General features: G+C 41.7%; 1 protein-coding gene across 2 annotated transcripts in view; it reads left to right on the plus strand.

Moving 5' to 3' along the window:
* The window catches only part of caln1 (calneuron 1), a 63,900-nt gene extending 38,429 nt beyond the window's left edge, over positions 1 to 25,471 (plus strand). For both annotated transcript variants that reach the window (XM_072391922.1, XM_072391921.1), the window contains exons 5-6: positions 15,253 to 15,409; positions 23,433 to 25,471. In XM_072391922.1, the coding sequence (XP_072248023.1) occupies positions 15,253 to 15,409; positions 23,433 to 23,560 (285 nt within the window). In that variant the 3' untranslated portion in view covers positions 23,561 to 25,471. The remainder of the gene's footprint in view (positions 1 to 15,252; positions 15,410 to 23,432) is intronic.
* Positions 25,472 to 26,129: the final 658 nt, after the last annotated feature.

A 26,129-nucleotide genomic window follows, 5' to 3' on the forward strand; every position in this document is an offset into this window, starting at 1 on the left:
TTGTCTGAGGCAGGCTACAGCAGATCATCTAAGGCAGAGATCTCCACATCTGGCCCTCGAGGGCCGCCTTACTGCAGGTTTTAGATGTTTCCCTGCTTCAAAGCACCTGACTCGAATGAAAAGGATCTCTTCAAAAGATTAAGTTCTGCACAAGCCTGCTAATGATGCATTGATCTGAATCAGGTGTGTTGGAGCAGGGAAACATCTAAAACCTGCAGGACGGCGGACCTTGAGGTCCAGATGTGGACATCCCTGATCTAAGAGGTCCTAAACCACCATGTTTTCCAGCTGCTGAACCTTTCATTTTCAGTTGTTACATTTTTCAACCGGTTCATTTCTGATCCTATGCAACCAGCTATGTCGGTGCCTGTGATTTAATATATGATTGTGTGTCTGCACGTGGTGGTTCATTTCTAAAAAGATAGGATTATAGATGGTGTTCCCTTATCTGACTTCCAGTTTGACTCATCTGTGCCGGCTGAGATCACTTCCCTCAAAAATAGACCAACTGCGTATTTTTAGCAGAGCCATAGCAAGCCACTGGAAACACAATTATTGACTTAATTGGATTGAGCTGGAATCCGTCTCCACTGCTTCCTGTGGAAACAAGGTGTCATTTCAACCTCTGACTGCATTTTCTCTTTGTGAAAGCTTACAGTAAAAATAGCCGGATGTGTGTTGATTAGCCACGATTAGTCGACTTTTTTATGTTTTTATCAAACTTAGTTTTTCTCTCAAAGCTGCTGCTTCCACTGCTGCGTCTGCCTTTCTGTCCTTGACACACATATGCAGTAGTGGTAACCGGGGTCAGCTGTGATGTCACAGGAAGTTAAACCAGATGGGCTCTGGTATCATGGCTACCCGGCAACAGAGCTCAAAAGTGTGGGAGCATTTTAAGAAAACCAAAAACAAATGTGTGCAATGCAATATCTGTAAGGCAGTAATTTGCCTTCCATGGCAGCACGACAACAACAACGCACGAGCACCTGAAAAGGAAGCATGTTGTTGTGGCTGATTGTGAAGAGGGACCGCTAAAGTTAGCTGCTAAAGTTAGCGTAAACAGAGAGTTAACTTGCTACTTACTCATATTGATAGCTGTAAACGTTAACATTAGCGATGACGATTTGATTAATTAGCCTTAGCACACATATTTAATTTATTTTCTGTAACGTTATAACAGTGACGTGTTTGAATAGGAACGCTAATGTTTTCTAACGTTATGTTTCAGTGCTAAAAAAGTACGTTCATCTTCAATGGACGCTTTGTTACAAAGCTACATGCACACCTCAGCAAGCAAATGTCCTGACTGAGTCCAAACTGAACATGTTGCTGTTATATTTGAGTCAGTGAGACTAAAACTTTTTGTGAATAATTCCTGAGTTTCAGGTGCCTCATTTGATTTAAATGCACTTATGTTTGATGCCAGAGACAAATGAAGGAAAGAAAAACCTAAGATAAATTTTTTTTTTGTGTGTTTGCTACACAGTTAAATAATTGTTTGTTGCAACAAGCTGCATATTTCAAAGGGTTAATGAACTATGATATTAATTGTCTTTTTTTTAGTTGGCATATAACTTAAACACTCCAAGCTGAAAGCTAATGATGGTTATATAAGAGCAGCTGCATCCTGGTGCGATAAGCTGTATGTTTTACATTCAGTATACGTATGATCCGATTAGTCGACTAATTGAAATAAATAATCTGTGATTAGTCTAGTTTACTATTAAAATAATCGTTTGTGGCAGCCCTGGTGTTGATTATGCGCTGCACACAAGAGTCGGACGAATTATCGGCTCGTTTCCTAAAATAAAAACCAAACTTTGTGTTTCAGACAGCAGATTTTTGGATGAGGCAGTACAGAGGAGACAAGTGTGAGTTCAGAATTACACTCAAAGCTAACAGGTAACTAACTCTGACAAGTGCTTTTACTGTTAATGACTCATTTGTTTGGCACGACAAAGTGTTTCGTTCATTTTGAAGGTTTTCCTTCTGTCTCACAAACCCAGTGTTTTTCTTCTTTTCTTCTTTTTAGGAATATTTTTCTAAGTGAAATTAAATCTTTCTGTGATCTACCGTTGTGAATATGGGGCACCTGAACAGTTCAGTTTTAGTCATTCAGAATATAAAAGGCTCCACTTCATTTGTCTTTTTCACTGTTAAAAGCAGTCATTTCAGACCTTGTGTGTTAAAGTGTCTGGATACTCGCAGACTTTTGTTTTGCATCTGTAACATTATTTTTTCTCTGCATTTTGACAAACGATCTGTGCAGTTTGTACATGTGGATTTTCATTTTAAATCTCATCCATTTGTCATCTTTTTATCAGTCCTCTGTGCCCGCACACAATTTTGATTTCATAAAGACTTTGGAAGAACTCGTCTCTGATGAATAATACATGGACCACAATGATTTTTCTATGGAGACGGGTGACGGTTTCAATTAATAATTTAGCCTGCTCCTCTGTAGAGATCCTGAAACTTGTCATTAAATCTTGTGCTGAGGCTTTCTTAAGGGCATGCAGATCAAAAAAACAACCCCAATTCCCAGCAAGTTGGAACACTGTAAGATACACTTTGTTTTTATTGGAAATCATTTGCAAATCTCATAAATCAACATTTTCTTCTCAATAGAACATAGAAAATGTTTATTGTGTTGAAAGTAAGACATTTGACTGTTTGATGTCTCGACTTGTATTGTATTTGAGGGCAGCAACACATCTTAAAAAGTTGGGACAGGTCCATGTTTCCCTGTGTAGCATCCCTTCTTCTTACAGTAACCGTCCATAAATGTCTGAGAACTGAGGATGCAAACTGCTGGACCTTTGGGGAAAAAATGTTGTCCTCTTCTTGTCTGAGACGGGGTTCTCGCTGCTCAACAGCTGGTCAGTCCAGCACCCGGACTCTGCTACTATAAAGCCAAAACTCTGCCAAAATGTTGAATATGCCACCACATATCCAGTAATAGTTGATGGTTTTTTTAACCTTGAGAGGTTGCGCCGAGGCTGATCTAATACCAAGTTCCCAAACTGAAATTAAATGTCACCTGAAGAACTGCTGACTGTCAGAATTCCTGCTTCCTGCAGGTAGTCTGAGGAGAGCCAGCACTTCTCTAACAAGCAGCTGCTGGGTGTTTGATGGATTTCAAGCAGCCATGCAGGATGCAAACACACCCAAAGGGTGTTAATATGCCTGCTGAGAGGGCGGAAAGGGAGAAAAATCTTATTCTTTCCGCCAGGCATGGCCTTGATTAGCAATGAAGGTGGCCCAGAGCCGTGACGTCAGAGCCAGCAAATCGATGCCATCGCACATGCACATGTCCTCCTTTTCCCTCCATAATCGGCATCCTTCAAACAGTCTGGTCTGCTCTGAGTGTCGTCCGTCCAATTCGCTCCTCTTTAGATTTCAGCACAGGTTGGAGGTGAACTATGGAGGATTATCTTGGTGAAATTTACTCCATTTGTTTCAATCTCGCCGAGTCTTGCGGTGCCGTCATGCCTGGGAAGAGCATTTCTTTGTACTCTGGCCAATCTTTCACTATCACAGTGGGACACAGCTGGATGTTCTCCAGGTGACTTTTTGGTGCCAACTTTGGTGTAGACCAGGGTATAGCTGCAAGCAATGCTTTTTACTAACATTCTTTTTATAGCCTTGGATTAAAAAAAAGAAAAGTACAGTCTGAACTTTGTTTACATTTAAGTAATTAACATGAAGCTTAATTTACAACATAATAAAACTTCTAATCCCATTTTATTTTCCATTCAAAATAAAAACGGTAACTAATGAGGAGAACTGTGATACTGAGAGGGCGTGCTTCCCTGTTTCTTGATCTCTTTGTAGTTTTGTAACATGTAAGTCAAACTGTTGAAAAATATTGAAAAATATATATAAAAAATACAGAACAAAAAATTTACAAAAAGGACCACACTTAAATTCTGTGAAACTGTGACTAAAACTGAGATGATCAGAATTAAGAGGTGAAAAAACTCGCTGGCCTCTGCTTTCAGATGCATTTCGGTTAGGTTAAGGCATTGAAGCAGACAGATCAGGTCCAAGTTCACATTTGTCATATTCGGTGACAGAACTTCCATCTTCTAAATGGGGGAAAAAATCTGACAAAACACCAACAAAAAGAACAGTTTTTAGTCTTCTGATGTACAGTGAATGCAGCACGGTTTGCAGTTGGGTGATAAAGATGGGCTGAATAACTACTCTGAGCTGTTATCATGAACCTGCGGTCAGTTTTTTTTTTAATAATTCATTTATATAATTCAACAAAACACAAAAGTAAACATTTATTATGTAATACATAAACTCAGGCACAGAAAACATGATTTTATTTATTTTTCATAATATCCCTTCATTAAAATGAGGATTAGAAAACATCGTGCATCATGGCTGCCGATGAAACGGACCCAGTCATGCAGAACCTGCTCCTATTGCACAACTCAGGCCCGAGCTCACTGGAAAATATGAAATTTTCCCAAACAAAAAGCTCCTGCTGATAAATACAAATTATTAAAAAATTTTAATATAGTTATGTATTTAGTTTTGTGCAACAGTTTTCATAGAAATGTATTTGAGTAGGAGATTTCTGGTATGATGATGTTTTCCTAACCTTAACCATTATGCTGTTAATACTGAACCGCGAGTCCTTTCCCCTGCTGTTAAATGAGCCAACAGTTGATTAGTTAATTTATGACCAAATGCTGTCTCACCTTTTTCCTCTGGAGTTATTTTTATCTGCAGCTGGAAGAGAACAAAACTTGTGTTGTAGACGCAAATCGACAGATTATGTTTTTGTGGCTATTTCCCGTTGAGATGGATGCAGAATGTGTTGCAGACACAGAAGGAACCCACCACTGAAACCCATTTCTTTAAAAGTTTGGTTTATTTGATAGTATGATGCTGCATTATCACTAAAGGCGGCAGCAGAATAGAAACATCTGACACGCTGAGCAGGTGAGTGACCACCCAGCACACACTCTCTCATTAAAAAAAACTCCTACAGAAAGGAAACGCATGTTTTTTCCTCATCTTGCTTGCTTTTGTTCAGAAAACAAGGGGTATCTCTTGTCAAACATGCATAAGTAGCCAGCTGAGTTTAAATCTGCTGGCAGCTGACATTTATGTGAACAAACGGTATATGCAGTGCATCTGAAAACAGCGCCGGGCATCTTAAGTAACTGGTACAGCTCCCAGGACGCCTTGTTTCATGTTGGTATTGATTAGAGAGTGACAGTCGGCTGCAGGAGGAACATCACCTTCACAGAGGGAGCGTAATTAATAATGCAGGGCACAGCGAGAGGTGAGTTCAGATTAAAACACGAGCACAAAGAACAAATGTTTGGCTGTGGAGTTAGCGGTGAGATCCCTGAGCTGTACAAACTCGCTGCAGCAGTCACCTTTGTGTGTTGAGCCTTTCCGTAGTGATGACAAAACGTGATTGCTGCTGTTGTGAAGTTTTGCTGTTTGTAGAGAAGCAGCATCACATGTTTTCAGGCCTCCTGCTCAGACTCTTTGACTCTTGCTTCTTCCTGCTCTTAGTATCAAACTGAGCCTCCCTGTTGGATGTAGACAAAGTCATTTTTCCTGTGCACATTGACAGTTTCGTACCTTCTCCTCATCCAGACCCAGACTCCTTATGTTCCATAGCTTTAATTGCATGTGAGTCAGCTTGGCTGCCTCGGTGATGCACTTCATTACAGAGCTTTCTCATCCACACTGCAGCTCTGAGAAGTGTCAGCAACACATTACTGCATTTTCTGCACAGTCGCTTAACTTAAGATGCACACACCCACGCACGCTGGAGGAGCTTTTGCGTTATTGAGTGGCCGGAGATTTAATGATGTATCTGCCAATCAAAATAAATGTGCCTGACTACATCGCAGTGCAGAAACTTATTCAGACGAATGGAGGGAAGCGTATGTCAGCTGAATGCAGAGAACAAGACAGGAGTTCACTTTTAATTGATCGTCGTTTCACGGCCTTGTTTAGTGTTTTGTCCTCCAAGCTGCAATTTAAACTCCCGTCAGAGAGTGAAAACGGATGTTTGATTCAGGCCTTTGGTTATTATTTAGAATTTAACTCGATAGTTTGAGCATTTCCTGTGAAGATTAGAGGTCATTCTTTTCAAAAGGTGAAGTCCTTTGCTTTTGACTCCAAATCCCCGGTGATGCTTTCCTTGACAACTGGAAGAGCGCCCAAAGTGACATCTTTACAGAGTTCTTTTATATTTAGCTTTCAAGCAGCCAGACATTCTTGTAATCTTTTAAAGTGGTCTTGAGCAATAGTTCTCTCTGTTTTCTTTGTACATTGGCTGCTGTTTCACTAATTTTCCGTCCAGTCCTTGTACCTGACCAAGGACTTAACATTGACCTACAACTTATTTAAGAGGCCCCAAGCTTTTAGTCATATCTTTAGGCACTTTGTTACCAGCAGCCTGTCACAAAGATACATAATTTGTTCCCATTTCTTTAGTTGCATCTATGGAAAACAGCAAAGATAACACAGTTTGACAGACAGAAAAAAGGATTTCTGCAGGTGATTCCCAAAGAGCTATTAGCTGAAAACTTGGCATATCTCAGCATGGTGTGCAGTGTGTCCTTAAAACATTTGAGGAAACTGGACAAGTGGAGGACAAAAGAAGAAGTGTCAGGCCTAAAAAAACTATCTCCATCAGATGAACAGGATCTGAAAGTGATGTCCTTAAGAAAGAGGAAAAAATCCAGCAAAGACCTGACAGGACCTGAGAGATGCATCTGGACCTTCAGCTGATCCATCTACTGTTGGCCCAAGCCTCATCAGAAATGGTCTCCATGGAAGGGTGGCTGTCAAGAAGCCATTCTTAAGGAAGGGAAACAGGGAGAAAAGGCTGAGCTGTGCCAAATGACACAAGAAGTGGACTGAAAATCAGTGGCAACAGGTCTTATGGAGGGATGAATCCTCCCCAGAGCCCGGACCTCAACATTATTGAAGCAGTGGGGGATCATCTGACAGAGAACGGAACAAAAGGCAGCCCACATCCAAAGAAGAGCTTTGGGATGTCCTTCAAGAAGCCTGGAGAACTATTCCTGAAGACTCCTTAAAGAAGTTGCCCACTTTGTCCCTTCTCCTCCTCCTGTCTATCTCCTACTGTCCTCGACTCACTCAGCTACCTTCTTTCTTGCCTTCAATGTCTTCTTCATTCATCCGGTGAAACGGCAACGTATTACATGAGACAGTGCATATAGATCCACTGAATCCTGTTAATGAGGGCAGTGACCTTCAGGCAGCTCCTTTAGCCTTCTCCAATCCAGGGGTTAATGGGAAAAAATTCTCCTTGATTAATTATAGTGACAGTAATTGTCTATTGATACCTTGCTCGGTAGTTTAATGCAGTTCCCCTTCCTTCCTTAGGTTCCTCTAACTGCCTTTGAGTTAAAAATGCTGTCTCTTTGATTCATTGATGGAACTGGCTCGGTGTCATTGTGCTTGCAGCAAATTAAAAGTAAGTGTAAAGTGAGTGAACCTCTTGAAGGAGAAGTATTGCTCTCTGTGCTGAGATTTAAATATATTTCCCTGAAGGATTCGCAGACTGTTAAGTACCTGATGTGAGTGTTTTTATGAGCCTCTTTAGTCGGAGATTATTGTTGTCTCTGTGTCTAAAGAAGGCACAACAGTGCTTTTGTCGTATAGTTTGACCTCAACAGTGGTTAAAACAGTCTAACTGCAGCATGTGACCAGTGTGTTTGTTGCTCCCAACACTCTGCTGATTGGATCCCAACATGAACACCGATCCATTTTCCCATCTGCTGTTACCCCCGTGGTGCACATTACGTTTTCTTTTTCTCTAAATTAATCTTCTGCCCTTTGACGACTGGGTGATGCAGCGGTAATGGAGACATAAATTTCTCTCGAAGGCTCTGGGCCCTTCAAGCACAGCAGAAAGGCTGTTTAAAAGCACAGATCGATGAAGATGCCAGGCGTTGGTTTGAGCAAGCGGGGGAACGTCTCCATGTTGGTACGTGGGTGGCAGAGGGGCTTATTAGTTTAAAAGCTGTTAAAAAAAAAATTCAAACTAAAGAAATCAAAGTAGGAAGGTAATAGCTATAATGCATGTGAGACATGTCCATGTATTAAATAGCTGTGATATCTACTGAAGAATGCAAACCTGCAGGCTGTGGCCCGTATCCTCATGTCTGCCACATTGGCCTCCAGCCTGCTCTCAGTCCAGTTTAACAGGGAGGAGTAGTACAGTAACACTCCTAAGGGAAGGGATTTTACTGGAGTCCAGCTTCTTGTCAGTCATTAGAGAGCAAAATGATCCGGGGACGATCTTGTTTGTTGAAGCAGAGAAACTAAAAGCAGATTTTCCAAACTCTATCCAGACTTTAGATTAGTCAATACACTCCATTTTATGACATGGACCACACCAGTGTAGCAAATGGGTGATATGTCCTTATAGTCCTTATTGATTAAAAAGTACACACTTTCAGATAGAGAAGACCGCCCAGCTTTTTCATACTTCCAGGAATTAACCTCAGGGCAAGATTATAAAATGCATTCAAGCATTTAGGAGAGGACACAGAGGCTGTAAATATCCTAAAAGGAGAAAAATGGTCATTTCTGACAAAGCATAGGGTCGGTTGTATCGTGCCGTGTAAAACTCACTCTAATTTCTTTATATACTGCTAAGAAAAAGGGAAAAATATGCAGTGATTTATTAAAATGTGCAAACATGAATATAAATACAATATAACACAAAAACAGAGTTTTGTATAAGTCTAACGAACTTGAAAGTCAATGTTTGGTATGAGCACATTTATTCTTCTGATAATAGTCAGAACCTTTCAGTGTCGATGTGTGAACCTTCCTATTTAAATGAATGTAGAAACATCCTCATTTCAGTTTTGATCTTGTCTTGAAGAATATGTTAGACTTATGAGATTTATAGTTGCCTAAAGTGGAGGATAATGCTGTTTTATTCAGAGGCAGAAGGGCTCCACTCAGTGCCAAGTCGGTTCACCAACATGTCTTCCCCCAGCTTTAGTTGTCAGTTTACACGTTTTCCCTCCTGTGACAGAGCAGTTCAACTATAAAGACATGATTATACATACAGCCCTTGATCGTAACCTCAGTGATGTCTGTGGGATTTCTTGTCATGTCTTGTTTTTTAGGTAGAGACTCACTGATACTGCTGGGGTTTACCCTTTTCTAACAGCTGTGCAGGTCTTGCCAAGTGTCTCCCACTATATATAAACACACACCTTCAAGCCTGGGGGCTTTTCATGTTAATGCATTACTTTTTTTACCTGTGAGATCATAAGATTGCTGTCTCTAACACACTCTGCCTTCCTTTGCTGTCAAGCTTGTTTGAAATCCTCCCCTCTAGTCCAAAACTCAGTTGCATACTTCCCATCAAAAGCATCCTCTCACATTTCCCCAAATTTAGCTTCTGAGAAAGATATAATAAAAGAGCGTTTTTACATGGAGGATGTGAGAAGTTGTGTTTAATGAGACGCGCACAATGCACACAGTGTTCTGCATTTAAACCCATCGACTCCAGGTTAGATTGGCTGTAGCTTCTAATGTTTTCCAGTCCATCGCTTTAAATTTAGATCAGCGAATGCATTTAATTCTTCAGTAAGTGCAGAGTGTTTTCTGTATGAGGATTGTGTAATTTGGCTGTACTGCAACAGGCTGAACTCAGCAGATGGATGGATGCAGGCTCTTGGCACCTTCTCACTGCCTGGGTGTGTGTGTGTGTGTGAACCTCATTTACGACTGTGGAGTTGAACAGAGCTTTCTCCCCAGGGTGTCTCCCCTCCAGTATCTGAAAACCTGAATCCCCTTTGCAGTTTGAATAAAAATCAAAACAGTTCATGGTTTAATTCAAAGACCAATGCTCCTGCCAGGGTGAGAGAATCAGCCTCACAGCCCAGTCTCAGTAGACCACTGTGGGGTCGCTTTAACTGAGATGGAAGTGTTGCACGCTGCTTGTTTTATGTTGGGCGGATTTTATTCCTAACTCTGACCAGCTGGGACCGACGGTGACGGAGAAAAGTTAAAGTTGTCCGACAGTAGTAGGTCGGATGGCAACACAAGCAGATTAGTTGTAGTTTTCTAATCCTTTATCATGCATGATGGTTTCAAGTGATGAAAATGTAGCCGTTTAAAGGTTTTAGAGGCAAAAAGGTGTGGCTATTTTTCCCTTTTGAGCCTTTATTGTAAAATCACAACAAAGGTTCCTCCTCCCATAAAATAGCCCACAGAGAGGTTGTTCATGCAGGAAATAATGACTTATGATTACCTTCAATGAATATGCAAATGAATGCTCATGAGTCTTTCCTGCTCTTCTGCCGCCTGTGGACCGTAGTTTAGAGTATGCCACCCATGCCTTGTTTTTTAGAGACTGAACCAGCCTATCTGGTCGATTCGATTGAAGGACTTGTTGGCTGTTACACATTTGATCTAAACGTTTAAGCCCCATTTCCTTGTGTATGTTACTCTGGGACCTTTTTATGTGCTAAATGAATGTCCTGCTGTAATAAAAGACTTGAAATCAGCTAGCGAGACCTTTAACTCTGAGGGAAAACCTTTCCTTAATCGACAGAACAATTAAGGAAAGGCAACAGGAACCTGTTGCTGGAAAAGAAAATGTTGCAGTTTTTTCTTCCTACAAACAAGTGATGATTCATATAAAAGTAAAACCAACCTGATGTCTCACCCACTTTCTCACATATTGTGAGGAATATGTAAGAATTTGAACTTAATACCAAACCGTTCCTCGACCCTAACCACGTACTTTTCTTGTCTAACTTTTTAGTTCTGTTTAACAAATCGAACAAGTTTTGTTGCTCGGATTCGGCCAGACTGAGACCAAAAGTAAATACCGTATTTTCCACACCATAAGGCGCACCTAAAAGCTTTAAATTTTCACAAAAATCGGCCGTGCGCCATATAATCCGGTGTGCTTTATGTGTGCACCGGATTCCAAAATCTGTCACGGATACCGCCATTTTGAATTTACCGCGGGGAGCGCCGAGAATTCATCGGGACATTAATCTCCCTCCACATCACTCACCGCCACGTTCACTTTTGCCGCGCCTCTTCGCTCTCGTACATTGGAAATGAATGGAAACTGGCCACTTCCATCGCTCCTTTGCGTTTGGAGTGAATCCAGGGTCAGGCGGATCCCAGCCATTTACTCTGAATGGGGCGAAGACTGTATCGAGCTCGTACTCAGCGACTGAATCGTGTCAACATTAATGCTTCTGCATGTCCCAGTGAGGGTCTGTTCTTCAGTCTGAGATGGGTGATGCAGACTGATGTGCAGTTTCTAAGTGTAAAAACCACCGACGTTGTCCTTGACCGTCGGACCATTTCCCGCTGACACAGGGACATAAAACATACACGACGTGTGCTGGCAGCCATAAACCAATCAGAGAACATTAGGTAATACGTACGCCTTATAATCAGGTGCCTTTATGTATGGGTTAAGTACAGAAATGAACCCCATAATTTAGGGTGAGCCTTATAGTGCACAAAATACGGTAAACAGATATGGTTCCACATTGGGACCCTGTCCCGGTCACTTCCATTATTCCGTCTGTGATTCGGATTCATTGAAACAGGAAGTTTTGTCTGAGGTCAGCCACAGCAGGTCTTAACAGAATGTGACATTTTCAACTTTTCAGAAGTCTCCATTAAGAGCCCTGTGCTGAGCTTGTGATTGCACTTCAGTGAAGAATGTGACAAAGGTTTCCTGCATGGGTTCAGTGTGAACCTGTAGGTCACACATCACTGGGTGTCCACAGATCCTTTCTGTTGGACTCACTTCAGGTCCAGGTGTGTTATTCTTTTAGACTCCCTTTCTTTCACCATATTCTCTGTAAAGGTCACTCGGTGCTTGAAGGTGAATGTAAGCTGAGCAAGCTGTGGAATATGGAAGCTGAAAATAAAATGGCTTTTTCTTATCTGCTGCTGAAGTGCTCGGTGAATGAAACCATCCTTTGGCTCGCTCCTCTACTCCCTGACAAATGAGGTTCTGCTCGTCTCTCGATGGCCACAAGCGCTGCCGTCGTCGAGGGGCAGCAAAGTTTCATAAAGGTTTGGTAAACACGGCTACGTCACAGACCTGTCTCTGCTGGGGAGAAGTAACACCGCAGTTGGCTGTAGCTCTGTGTCAGATGCTGCAGGATTGTTCCAGCTGGATCATTCTGTTTCGGGCTGATTTTCATTGAATTCTTTCTCCATTACCCGGAGGAAAATGAGCAGAAACAAAGAAAGCTCGGCTGTCTGTTGGAGACCTGATTTGGTTCTGAAACGGAGAGAAACACATCAGTTTGACACTGTTATACACCGTGAGTGATGCTCACGGTAAGTTAGAGAAGGGCATTTAGAGTCTCAAAGACTTTGAGATTATCCACTCGCAGGATACAGCAGTAACTAGACTATTTATTTACTTTGAGATTAACCATTTGTCCATTTTTATGGATCATTTATTGCAATCACTGCTCCCATCAAGACCTGAGTACTACAATGAATACAGGTCAATCTATGACCATGCCTTTATTAACCCTTTCATAATCTGTGCATGAAAGGGTTAATATTTAAGTTTAAAACGTGTTTGTATCCCTAACCTTCAGCTGTTTTATTGATCATATCCAACCTTTCCAACTGCAACTGACTGCAAAGAAGAAAAGTCGAAGGATTTCCCACGTAATATTGGATCAGACTGGGGTTAAACTTGGTTCTCTGGCATGGCCGATGGTGCAATGCCTCTGTCCACACCCTCTTACCTCCAAGTGTTTTTGAACACGTTGTAGTTGTGCGAGATCCCTTTTGTGACAGCTTCCTGCGATGCAGCGTGGAAAGATTTGGAGCCCGAAAGCAAACTGCTCCTGTAAAAAAGAACAAACTAACAGTCAATAAAGGATAACTATCATGACTATACAAAAATTGGAGACAATCAGCGTATCAATGACAATAAGCGCATTCGGACAGAGTCATGTGTTCCTGTGGAACCCAGAAAAGACCTCGGAGAAGGAGCTAAAATGGTTCCAGTCCCTGGTTCCTTTATGTCCGAATGCATGAAAAAAACCGCCCTATTCCTGAAAAGGTTCTAGGAACTGCAAAAGGTTCCTACAGTGGGAATGCGCTTAATATTTTCTATGAATGTCCTCCTGTTCTATTTTCACACCACAAAACTTAACATTTGGATTGGCAGGAATTTACTTCTGACCAAAGGAATAATCTTTCCTGCTTTCTGTTTGAATTGTACGATTATATGTGTTTTATGGCTCTATTATCAAGTGCCTTTCATTATACGTTTGCCAGCATTTACTTTCACTTCAGATTAATGACCCTGCAAACAAAAGATGATACACTGACCCCCCACCTTTTAATTAACCTTCATAATGAATCTTTACAGAGGCTGATTAACATTGGAGGCCTGATAGGTGTAAATGTTCATTATCTGACGCTGAGAGATAACGAATGCTATCGATGGTAGGTGTCCAAGTGTGATTTATTCAGTGATTTATGCAATTATCCACCCAGTGGCCTTGCCAGAAAGTCCAGTTAATGCTACCCTTCCCTCTCTTGGATGAGCATCATCAATCGGGAAACTGCTGAGAACAACACATTATGATTCAGGATTTACAAACCGAGATCAAATGTGTTAAAATTTACTTTTACAGCAAAAAACTGACAGCATCAAGTAATTTGGTGTCTCCTCTACAATCCTTCTTCTTTTTTTTACATGGCAAAGTGTCAGCACTACAGTCAGAAAAGGCCAAAAATACATGTTTGTAAATGCTCATTTGAACTGATGTTTTTCTCCTTTTACACTTCTGCCGACGCAACATTCAAATGTCATCCTGTTAGTCAGTGGTGGGATAATTATTAAACTTCTTCTTCTACCACTCGTCAAAGTACTCGGTTCCAGTGACCTGCACTGGAGATTTTACTTACTTCACATGAAATAAGGTGCATTCTTTGTATGTCAAAAACCACTGCTTTTCAGGAAATGAATAAAAGTCATAATTTTACAATATCAAACTCCACGTTGTCCAAGTTTAAAGTTGAAGCGATCCCATGTGTCATAGGATGAGAGGCAGGTTTCCTCCCAACTGTGACGACCGGTAAAAACGGCTTCTGTCATGACAACAGATTCATGCAGGGGAGAGACTTCGGAGACTGAACCGTAGAAACTGCCACTATAAGCCATCAAGGAGTACTTATGATAATCTGATCATCCCCGGCGCTGTGTATGGCTGCCCCCCGCTCCAGTGTATGGCTGCCCCCCGCTCCAGCGTATGTCCAGCGAATGGCTGCCCACCGCTCCAGTGAATGGCTGCCCACCGCTCCAGCGTATGGCTGCCCACCGCTCCAGCGTATGTCCAGCGAATGGCTGCCCACCGCTCCAGCGAATGGCTGCCCATTGCTCCAGTGAATGGCTGCCCACCGCTCCAGTGTATGGCTGCCCACCGCTCCAGTGTATGTCCAGTGAATGGCATCTGTCTCTATGAGTGTGACCATGTGTGTCAACAGGTGCCAACCTGGATGGGTTAAAAGCGGAGGACAAATTTCATGTGTATGCATGAGAAATAAATCTGATCTTAATATGGTGGGTAAGGCAGACCTTGTCTCAAAGTACCAAATAAACTGTGTTTAAGTAAAAAATGCAGCAGGAGGGAAATGTTGATTCCAGCAGTAAGACACTTCATTCACTGCTTTGTGTCTCACTCATAATTCCCCTTTTTTCAGCATCTTAATCCCTTTTTTTCCCCATATTACTGCACTCACACAGGTTTGAAGCACGTTTTCCTGCTGCTCTGAGACCTTAAAACTTCTTTGGTTTACAGGTGTCAGCACATGCGTCGTCTTTTGGTTTGATTTGTGAAGCCATAAATAAATCCCTTTCAGAGCGTAAATCCTGCACACTTAATTTAATCAATGTATCAACTTTTTGCATTGCTCTGATCAAAGTGAATGCATTAAATCAACTCCTGTAAGAGGATGGGTATTGTAATGACTCAGAGGAATATGTGATGGTTGATGCTTTTATTAGTCATTGGCAGCAAAGAATAGCAGATTTTTGTGCTTGAGAGCTTCAGGTGATGGAGCATGTTTCTAGTAGAAAAACTGTCACATGATTACACAGAAGTTGGAACTTATTGGGTTGACAACGGTGGAAGTACAGAGATTATTTATGTGAAAGCAAAATAAAAATGATCTTTTTTTCAGCGTTCTGCTCCTCTCTGTTCTCTCCAGTTTGATATGCAGCGGATCACCCTGGAGGAGCTGAAACACATCCTGTTCTACGCCTTCCGTGACCACTTGACCATGAAGGACATTGAGAACATCATCATCAATGAGGAAGAAAGCCTGAAGGAAAACTCCGGGAACTGTCAGACAGAGTTTGAGGGAGGTGAGTGAAAATCCCTGAGCTGGCCTCACCCACGAGCACTTAGACACGCGTGTGCGGGTTGGGAAACTCAAAGTAACCCAGGCTGTCAGAAAGGATTTTGAGGCATCTCATCAAGCTCTACAGCCAACAGGATCCCAGCACACCTGCTGATTTATTGATTTGGGGTGTTGTGGGGACTGGTGTCGGCTGGTCAGCTGTTCAGCAGCGGCAGGGATGAAATATACATGACTCCACTCTGCTATCCAAGATTTATGGACATCAGAGCAGGGGAGGGTTCTAGGACTTTCTCTCTCTGACCTTTTAAACCAGCAAATTTCACGGTTTCTCTCAAAGTAATTGTAATTCAAATCATTTTAAGATGTTTTTAAATGAGTCGGCCTTTGGAGCCTTTTCTCCTTTGGGTCTGAACAAGAAGAAAATTTACACAGAAAACAAACCAAAAGCAATTAAATTCATATTTAAAAAATCCCAGTTTCCTTGAAAATGAAACGTGACAGCGTGGTGTTAAAGAGCTTAGTTTGCAGTCCAGAGAATAAATCTTGTGTGTGTGCAGGTCACTGCTGAATGTTAATGAGCATCTGTTTGGATTTAACTACACAGGTACTTATTGTTCAACTATGCGCTATACTTTTGTCTCTTTGCATTTAAAGATGCAGGTTCAGTGTATTTACAAGGTAAAACACATTGTTTCTGGAAACTGGAGGCAAACGAGACCAGTTTCACCAGGAAACATGTAAAAATCCAAAATGTTGTAACATCATAACCTGATGTACAGATAAATGATAGCACAAATGGCCCAAAAGTATGTTTACTTCTGTTACTCAACGATTTATTTTTAAACCTTAACTCCATCAGTTATTAATCCCCTATCTGTGGTAATCAAAATAGTAATTTTTTAAAAAGTTTTCACTTTAGATTAAACCTCTCATGGCCTCAAAGTGGCATGGGTCCTGGTTTAGTGAATGGAGATGTATGAAAAGGCTAATCTGTCTCCACCCACATCCCTGCCCATCATGAAATGAGAAGCTAGCACAAGTTACATGAGCTTAACGGGCGGCTAGAAGTGGCTTTCCTGGTTGAGTGGGCAGGGGCTAGCTGCTAGTGGCCGCTCATTCAGTCCTGGTCAAGTCCCAGAGGCTGGTACCCGCTCTCACTTGACCTGAGCCAAGTCCCGGCTGCTAGTTGCCGCTCACAAAGCCTCCCTGGTGTTGCTAAAGGCCAGTTGCTCCCTTCGCTATGCAGTCAGGCACTAGCGGACAGCGAGCAGTGAAAGCATTGTGAAAGGACTGTAATATGCAGGATGACTCGGAAACTAGTGATTTCTTGTCTGAGAGCCAACAGAATTACTCCATCCATCACCCTTTTCTCGTCCTTGAGCCAGAAAATCAACAGTGTGCAACTGACGTCTGTCAAACACAGTCAGTGTTTCCAGCTATATTTAACTGAATGCATCATATGTTAATTATCTTATGCATTACGTAATTATGTCACATAAGCATTCTGCTTTGTTCCAGCCCTTTACAACGGTTTGCTTCCATCTTACTCCTGTAGTTCACATATAATGTATGTTAATACATGCATTTGAAATTAATGTAAACCCACTCTTAGGTACAAAACCTAAATTTTATAAGCACAGCATCATCTGACAAAACCACGTGAAAGACGACCTCTACCGGGTGATTTCGGCTACATTTTCATGTACGATGATCACTGAGAGAGACTGTTAGAAAGGGCAGAATGTCTCTAATGGTTTCACTAAGTGATGCATGCCTGTCAGCTACCACTGGCTGCTGCTTCATGTCTCCACTCTGTCGCTGTACCAGGAGCAAGCCTGCTGCTTATTTTTCACTCACACACATCAGACAACTGGATCCGGTCCACACAGAGTAATATTCGCAACTTTCTGCTTGAAGGGGCTAAAGTTTCTCCAAGCTACTACATTTGTCACTCGTTGCTAAGTTGTTGTCTGAAAAGTAACTAAATTAAATTGAAATATCTGAACACAGACTTGGCACGAGATGTTCTGTCATGATTTGGGAGAATTTATAAAACAGAACTGTTAAAAATAAAAAAAATACAACACTTTTAGCTCCAAAATGTCATACATAAAATAACTTTTAATGAGCTGCATTCAACATTACTCACAGCTCGTTTATCTGGACTTTATGAGCTCTGAAAGCAGCTAAAAAGTGAAACTTTCTCACGAGCATCTCTTAGGCCCAAAAACCTGTAAGATAACATTTTAAGTGTATAAAATGCTGAGTTTCTACATATGCTGAAGGCAGCAAAGATGAACAGGGACCCAAACTTCTGTTATGCAGTGAGGCTGCCTTCATCAAAAGCAGCTTTGACTATACAAGTGAAATTCTAATGCAACATCGTGTGTCTTTGATGCTCAGAGCTAAAACAGCCTTTAACGTCTCAAACACTTCCTGCCTGTGAATTTCTCCTGTTCCTGTCCGAGGGGATTCAGTGTTGTCACTGAGGATGGACACAGATTTCCCCAGCACTTCATCAAGTTCTTAAAACTGGTGTAGAGTGATGACAACATGATGTTCCTACTAAGTTCATGATGATGGATAACCACTGCAGAATCGTATAGAGCAATCCATCGGCCCCAAGGTCCAAGAGGTACCACCTGATACACAGAGCACCAAAATGTGCTCAGTCATGGAGGAATCAATATATTGTGTCACGGTACAGTTCATACTAAATACAATTCATCATGCTATTCTAGTACCTCTTAAATCATTGTGCTCATATACGAAGAAGCATAAAAGGCACTTGATTTCCCTCTGGCTTCACCTCATTCAAGAATCAATATGGTGCGCAGCTGAAAAACAACGTTATAAAGAATGTAACCACTGACCCATAGAAGCCCACCAAGCGCTGATTCATTGCTGAACAAATTGCACCAATAGCATGAAGCATGGGGGGGAACATGCTGGAGCAGCAGCTGTCTGGGGAAATGCCGGCGAGCCATTTGGAAGCATGGAAATCACCTCTGAGCCGTGAATGTCACAGCTGCCATACAGGTGTATACGTTTAAGGACATTTATTTTTAATCCCTATTTTGTGCACCATTTGTTGCTGAATATCAGTTTTTCAGTTGTTGCCTGTTATAAGCACAGGAAACTCCTCTGGAACACACAAGCTAATTTTTACTGCGAGAAGAACATGTAATTACCTTGTAATGTATGTTTTTAGCCTCAAGCATCCCAGCTTTTACTGGGAAGCAAAAAAAACTACACTTGTTTGCACTAGAGATTACACTTAGGATCTTGGTATGATTCTTGTTAAAACCCCAGTTCCTAGAGCTCACAAGCTAAAGTACACCTACCTTTGTTATGCACACTTCTGGGCCTGAAGTTGAGTGCCCAGCAGCTCAGATACCTGCATTAGTTTTTGGCCCAGCTCCTCACTCTTTCAACAACACGGTATCAACACACTTTTGGCTTCATAAGTTTAGCTTCGGTTTGTTTTTTATAGGCATGTGCACCATGAAAGGGCAAGAATAAACACTGGATTAGCTTTTACTGTTGAAGAGAGCTCAAAGAGAAAACCAGGATGACAGACAGATGCAGACTTAGCTTTGTTGCTGCTCGTGGTTGGTAAGTTATAAGCAGTTAGCTTAGCTTTCCATGTTGTGTCTTGTGTGCACATGCAGCTTTACAATCCTGAAAATAATACTTATTTCTCCCTCCTCTGTGCGGACTGTAAATCAGACGGAACAGAGGCTGGTTTGCTATAAAACCACTAAAGTATTTGCTTTAGCGCTCTGCATCACTGCTGATGGGAAATGCACATCATCACAGCAGCATGTGCATTAGTGTGGCATCATTTAATAGAGATTGAAACATTAGTTAAAACCTCATCATTATCCTCTCTGACTCACAGATGACTCCACAACTGCCTCCTCAGCCCTGTTTCTTCTCATGTTTGGTCAATGTTTGCTAATCTCAGACCAAAGTCTTTCCAAAGATTGTGTTTGTTTTTGGAGCACATATTACTGTAATATCTACAAAACAAATGTTTTATATGTATTGATTCCACACATACGCCACAACCTGATTTTTAAAAAATGTTCATTCAGAAAAGCAAACTATCATTTAGATAAACTAGAATATGTTTGTTTAACACGTATCATATCATAAATGATGGAAATATGCAGCCTTATCATTGCTAAGTCTCGTAACGTTGTCTCTCTGCATCTCATGGCTGTGTTCCTGTGGCCACCTCAGCATGACGGCACGTATGAACGTCCTTTCGCAGGATTCAGATCGGCATTTTTTTCTGATGGTTCCACAACTGTAGAGGGAGCCAAAGAGCAGAAAATTCCCAAACTCCCTGTGTGACTCCAAGTGAACCCGGTGAACACAGAAAAACAAATATATTTAAAGCGCACATGAACGCAGGCAGCCGTAATTCATCAACCCTGATTACCTTCAAGACGAAAATGGTCCTCTGTGGATATCTGGCAGCTGGACCATTAATTTAAGCTGCCGCTGGGTTGTTTTGAGGCTGACAGCAGGTTCTGATGATCGTTCTGAGAGCTAATGTCTAGACCACAACTCTCCTCGCAGCAGAGGAACGCACTTTGTTTCCATTGGCAACATACTCAGCACATCGTTACTTACAGTTGAGCTGATGAAGTCTGGGGAGATTTCTGACCGTAGAATAATCCCGTTGCTGCTCATCACGCGACTGTCAGACTGACTGTGTGGAAGTGGAGGATAATTCAGATCCTTTGCTCCCCAGGTGTGTTATATTTCACAGATCTCTAAGGAGAAAGCCACTGCTCACCATTAAAAGCCTGCATTACAGCCTGTGTGCAGTTTGCTAACGATCCCATGGACCAGCCAGCAGGCTTGTGTGGATGGATAAGAACAAGATAGAAATTCTTGGTTTAAAAGAGAGATATTATGTTTACAGTAAGAAAAATGCTGCTTTTCTGTCGCCGTAGTTCGCATAGAACATAGATGGAAGCAGGATAACGGTTTGGAATCTGGGTCAGAATGGCTTTGTGAGAAAGCAGCTGGACTAGTTTTTGGTTTTTCAGAACATTTCAGCTCCAATCCAAGTTTTAACTCTGTTTTAACTGGAGCTGGAGATGAGTTCAAGGCCTCCAGTCTCATAAGGTGTCATTACCAGAAGAAGAGTTTGAGATATTGTTTTGTTTGTCTGTGTCATGCAGGCTGTTAGGACCCCATCTTAAGAAAGCCCACTTCTTTAAGCACCTTCTCCTACTCAGTGTGCATTATTGGATCCTTTTCTTCTAAAATATATTAGTTAAATTGGGTTATCTTTATTTGCTCTTCGGTTTGTGTGAAGACTTGATGATTTTTTAATGGAATTTTACTACAAACTAAGGGAACTCTGTTAAAAGATATCAAAGCTTGCACCCTTTACTGCCATTAAATATAGTAACTAAGGATGAATTTAGGTAAATATAACCTCAGATGAACAATTAATGGCAAAATGCTGAAACGGTGTGAGAGAAACTAAGTACACCCTTAGCAGACTTCAGCAGAGATCCATCAGTCTGGGAAGGGTTATGAGGTGATTTCCAAACTCTTTGCAGATGTTTAGTCAGAATGCACAGCAGCATGTTTGGAGAAAACCAAACGCAGCACACAGTTTAAGGTACTTTGGTGAAAAGTCTCTCCTTATGTACATCCTGGAATAATGTAACTGAGCCAAAGCACGTCAAGTCTCATTAGAAAGAAAGATGTTGCACTTTCTGTCCTACTTTCCACATTAGACCAGCAGTCGGGAGCATTTTTGATGACTTCAGTACCTCCTGAATTATAAGTTAAGAATAGGCGAGTGGGAGCAGAGCGGCTGGAGGTCATTGGCCCGGCTACTTTAATTACTGTGGGCTGCTGAAATCATGTCAGCTGCTGTCTGCCGGTCAGCTGGCTGCGGGAAGGAGACCTGCTGCCGTGTTATTGTGTGTTTCTACACGATAATCTTCAGTTTGGAAGGATTTGGAGTGCTGAAGTGGACGTTACTGCCAGGTATCTTAAATCCTGTTCAGAGAGCAGAATCTTCACTGCTGCACCTGATTTTTTTATTCAATCAAATGCTTCTAATATTTTGTCTGAACATAGTTTTGCTTTGTTGGTGTTGAGAAATTTATTCGAAATCCCTGCAGCTCAGCAAAAAGTGAAATATTTTATTGCAAGGATCCATCATTGGTTTCAGCCTTTGCGGTGAACAGAGTGAGACGTTTCTGTTTGTGTGATTTAACTTCTGAATGCCGCCATGAAGGATCTGTCGAGGGGACTGATGTTTCGACTTTTAGCTTAAATTCAGGGTGTTTGACAAAGATATTGGATGAACTGTTGAGGAGTTGCAACCATTCTAACACAGTAATTGGAAAAGCGAGCTTAATTTCCAGATTTTTAAAAAGGAATCCCTGTCTTACAACAATCTCAGTTATGCCGATGTAAACCCAGGTTGCCGGGCAACCCGTCTGAATGAACCAAGCATCTCTGCTTTTCTCTGTGCTTCTCCCTTTTATTCTCTCTACCCTTTTATGTCCTGTTGTAGGCCTGTTAAAGGGATCTACAGTATTGACTCATTATTATTCCTGCTCCTCTTTTGATGGCCCATATTTACAGAGTTACTGTGGAATATAGAAAAATAAGCTCTTCTGTTTGGGGTCATTATCGACCTATTTTGTTACCCACTATCCCATCAGTCTTGCTGTATTTGTATTCGAGCAAACTCATTTCTGTAGACTCGTTTCATCCTTCTACCTCTGTCAGAACTCGTGTTATGAGCGTACACCAGGACACCAGGACACCAGGACCTGGATGCAACAAATGAACAGCAAAGTCTGTCCGAGAGTGCCTGAGGACCCTCGGACACGGAGCTGACGATGTGCTGTCGGAAACATCGGGAGCATTTGTGAACATCTGTCTCTGGAGTCGTTGGGTTTGTAATGCACTGCTGGCTCTGTCGGACCCTGTTGACGTTTTTCTCAGTTGATTTAACATATTGAACGTTGGTTCTGGCTTCAGGCTGAACAGCCAATCGGTCTGATTGGCAGCGAAATAAATAAGCGCCATATGTTAATTTGACATTAACCGTAAATGCATCGATAAAGCATAAAGGTACTAAAAGTGGTTTGACTTTTTATGAAACATTTTTCCCTCCATTCTACACTGCGAAGTCATGTCCTTTTATGCAGGTATTGATTCTAAGTTTGAGGCAGTTTCACTTTGCAGTGTGCTGAAGTGCTGTTGTGTATCCGTATATCAGTTTGCTGTATATAGCCTTTAAAGGCTCGACGAGCGAAGCTTCGTGCAGTTCAGTGGCCCTTCAGTGTGGTAAAGACTAGAATAAAAGTCACTCCACAGCAGTGGAAGAACATGTGCAAAGGAGGATTTATCTCTGCAACTCAGAATTATGCCAGAACATAAACTACTTAAACTGGTCCAGTTTTCTTTGCATGGTTCCTCACACAGATGCATCTCAAGTCTCGATTCATTTACACAAACGTCTTCTGCCTCTGTACCATTTCTAACACGAGGACATCCACTGAAACAGTACGAAGAAGAGCTGGTTCAACATCCCTTTAAAGAAATCTGTCCTTCATGCCCCTCTCTGCTGGTCGCTTCCCAGCAACCCTCTGATCATTCAGATGAGATCCAGAGCAGAGCTGGGAACTCTGCCCGGCAACACAAATGTGAGATCACACCTCGAGTTGATTTCCTTTGATCCCAACCGCAGTGGAAAATTTCACAAGTGTGTTCCAGTCATACTTCAGTGCATTTATGAATGAAAGTTGGATGAATGTAAAAATGTTGTGCAGAAGTTCCTGCAGTTTCACTCGCTGCTGAAATGTTTGAGTCAGTAATGCATGGAATTAACTTTTCTCAGCATAAGTAAGCCACTAAAAATGTGCTTTGAATCTTTATTATATTCCTCACACATTTCTGTCAGAGGCACCTGAAGAGTTATTTTCTTATTTCTAATCGCCATCTCTCTGTTTGTTCACTTCTTATTTCTCTTTCAGTTCATCCCTCAAAGAAAAACCGTCAGACATGTGTGAGGAAGAGCCTCATCTGCGCCTTCGCCATGGCATTCATCATCAGCGTCATGCTCATCGCAGCCAATCAGATGCTGAGGAATGGCATGGAGTAGCCGGACCCACTGGGAACAAGCCAGTCTGCATGTGCATGCCAGTGGGTGAGGACATGTCCCAGTCTGTAGGAAAAGAACCACGAGGAATAACAAAGAAATTATCGACAAAATCAGTTTTTAAAATAGTGCTTCGTTTTTTTTCAAACTGGAAGCACGTCTCCACCTGACATCCAATAAAAACCGTGAAGCCAGCATGAGGAGTCGTGCAGGACTCCTCCCCCTTTACTCTTACATCGACTCTCAAGGGCTGACGTACCTACAACCCACTGTCTCTGTTTCCCTGATGCAATAAAAGTGTTTTAAAACGAGTGCAGGAGTTTAGAGCTGCTCGCTTTTCCAGCAAGAAGATGTGATGTCGGTTTGCTAATTTGCCACCCACCAGGAGTCTGATGAGCTACCAGGGCTTCCGTCTGGGCCCCAGGAGGGAGGGAGGGGGAGAAAACTACACTCTTATTATATTTCCTGAAAGGTTGTTGGCAGAAGGATCACGAAGCCACAGCTCCTGCAGCTCCTGCAGCTCCTGCAGCTCCTGGAGCTCCCATGGCTCTGCGATACTTCAGCTGCTCTAAACTACTGTCTGTTGGCTGGTACGAGGTGCTGGCCTCACCTCATCAGCCTCACAAACCAAGCAGTTGAGTGAGGAAAAAGTCAGAAGGTAACGGTAGGCCTGTGGTTTGCTGCTTGATATGTAAGGGACTGTGGAAATATGATTTATTTTTTATTTTTCCCTCCTCGTGGACACTTGTGGGTGAGCTCTCTGCAACCCCCCCACCCTCTCCCTGTGCACCCAGGGGTTATGTGATGTCACATTTTTTTGATGCGTCTCATTAACATCTGTGAGTCTGTGATTTGGGGCAACCTGTGGAGGACAGGTGTGAGCCGGTTGCATTCAGCCGTGTTTTAATGTGGTAAAAGCACAGCAGAAACAAATGGACTGCAGCTTCTGACCTTCGTGCTTTGTGTGCTGGGGCTGTGATGCTTTCTGGCCTCTTGGTAAAGATCAACCTGCATGTTGCTAAATTCAGCCTATGCTCCTCAGTCATGACGGATCGGTACCAAACCCAGTCATATCACTCATGTTTTTAGATTTTCTGCCGTGAAGCTCAGCTGTTTTAGTCAGGACCAAATGAAAAAGAAAACAACTGGAAAACAGACGAAGTCGCCATATTTCTGAACACTGTTGAAGTGTTAAAGAATTTTCTTTCCCTTGAACCATTTGAGCTAAAGGTCCAGTTTGGAAGTTCTGAGGACGTCTGTCCAACCAGCTGAATTCCTTCCACTTCATTTGAGTCCATGTGGCTCAAGATTATGAAGACATTTTATTTTTCACACAAATCTACAATAAAGAAACACATTTCTGGTCACTGCGTTGTGTTCCTGCACTAAATGTTGGGCTCTAATGACAAACTGCTTCCCTGTTTGTTGTCCATATTGTTGCTTTTTGGACTAATCCAAAAAATAAATTAAAGTTCCAATATGTTAATTATAAGTAGGGATTCACTGAATGTAAAACTATATCGATGTTAGAAATAATACTTTGGCTTATTTGCTGATGGCAAAGTATTTCAGCCCATTTTCACCTTTGAATGAGCGCAAATGCTTTCATAAAAATATATTAACCAACTTTTTAATTGAACTTGGAAAAAATTCTACATGTGGAAAAATGAGTTTCAAAAAGCCCTTTTAGCCTTTTAAACGATTACCTGCTTAATTACTCTTTAGTCCTTAAATGGCTCAACAAATCTTTTAAAAATCAATAACCTGTTATGGAACTATGCTGCCACCTACTGACTATTTACGTAATTGCAGCTGCTGTTATTTTAGGTTCTTATATCTGTGCATCCCTGATTATTAGATGCTCAAAGTCAACTCTGATTGATCGTTAATTTCGTTACTTTACACACCCCCCCCCCCCCCCCCCCCCCCCCAAAAAAAAAAGGATTGTTTGTTCATCCAGGCAGTAATGACCAATAATCCCGCTCACAGAATATATAACGTTTGAGGTGATGGTGGCACAGTACAAAAACTGTGCTTCAGTCCTATAAGTGATGTTAAACCCAACCGTAGTCATCATAGCATGTCGTCAAGGCAACCAGCAACATGGTGTAAATTACAGTGATGGTTGCGTTGTTAAATTAATGTATTTTAGCCCTTTTTATCATCATGTTCTAACTAATAAAAAAGTTTTGATTTGAACCATAACTAAGTAATGTTATTGCTTAGTGTTTTAGTCAAATGATGTCGTGTTGTTGGCTGAACGTCTCCCTCTGATTTTAATAACCCCGCAGTCTCTTTTCTGCTTTTGTTAGTTACAAAGCTGAAATAACTTGTCATTTTATCAACTATTTAGTTAATTCCTTCATGATTTTAGCTCCTTTTTTTAAGGAGAAATAACAAAAGGTTGTTGTATTTCTCCATTGTCAGCATTTACTTAATTTTTTGGATCACTTTGAACTCTGGAAATGTGGAAGGGACCTTAATAGATTTAACTCTCTTCAGACCAAGCGTGATTGGTTGAGTGGGAAAAAAAATCCAGACAAACTGATGCTGAAAATCCGTTTATGTTGCA

The sequence above is a fragment of the Leuresthes tenuis genome, unplaced genomic scaffold (genome assembly GCF_036924035.1).
Source record: "Leuresthes tenuis unplaced genomic scaffold, fLeuTen1.0.hap1 SCAF_9, whole genome shotgun sequence".
Lineage (NCBI taxonomy): Eukaryota > Metazoa > Chordata > Actinopteri > Atheriniformes > Atherinopsidae > Leuresthes > Leuresthes tenuis.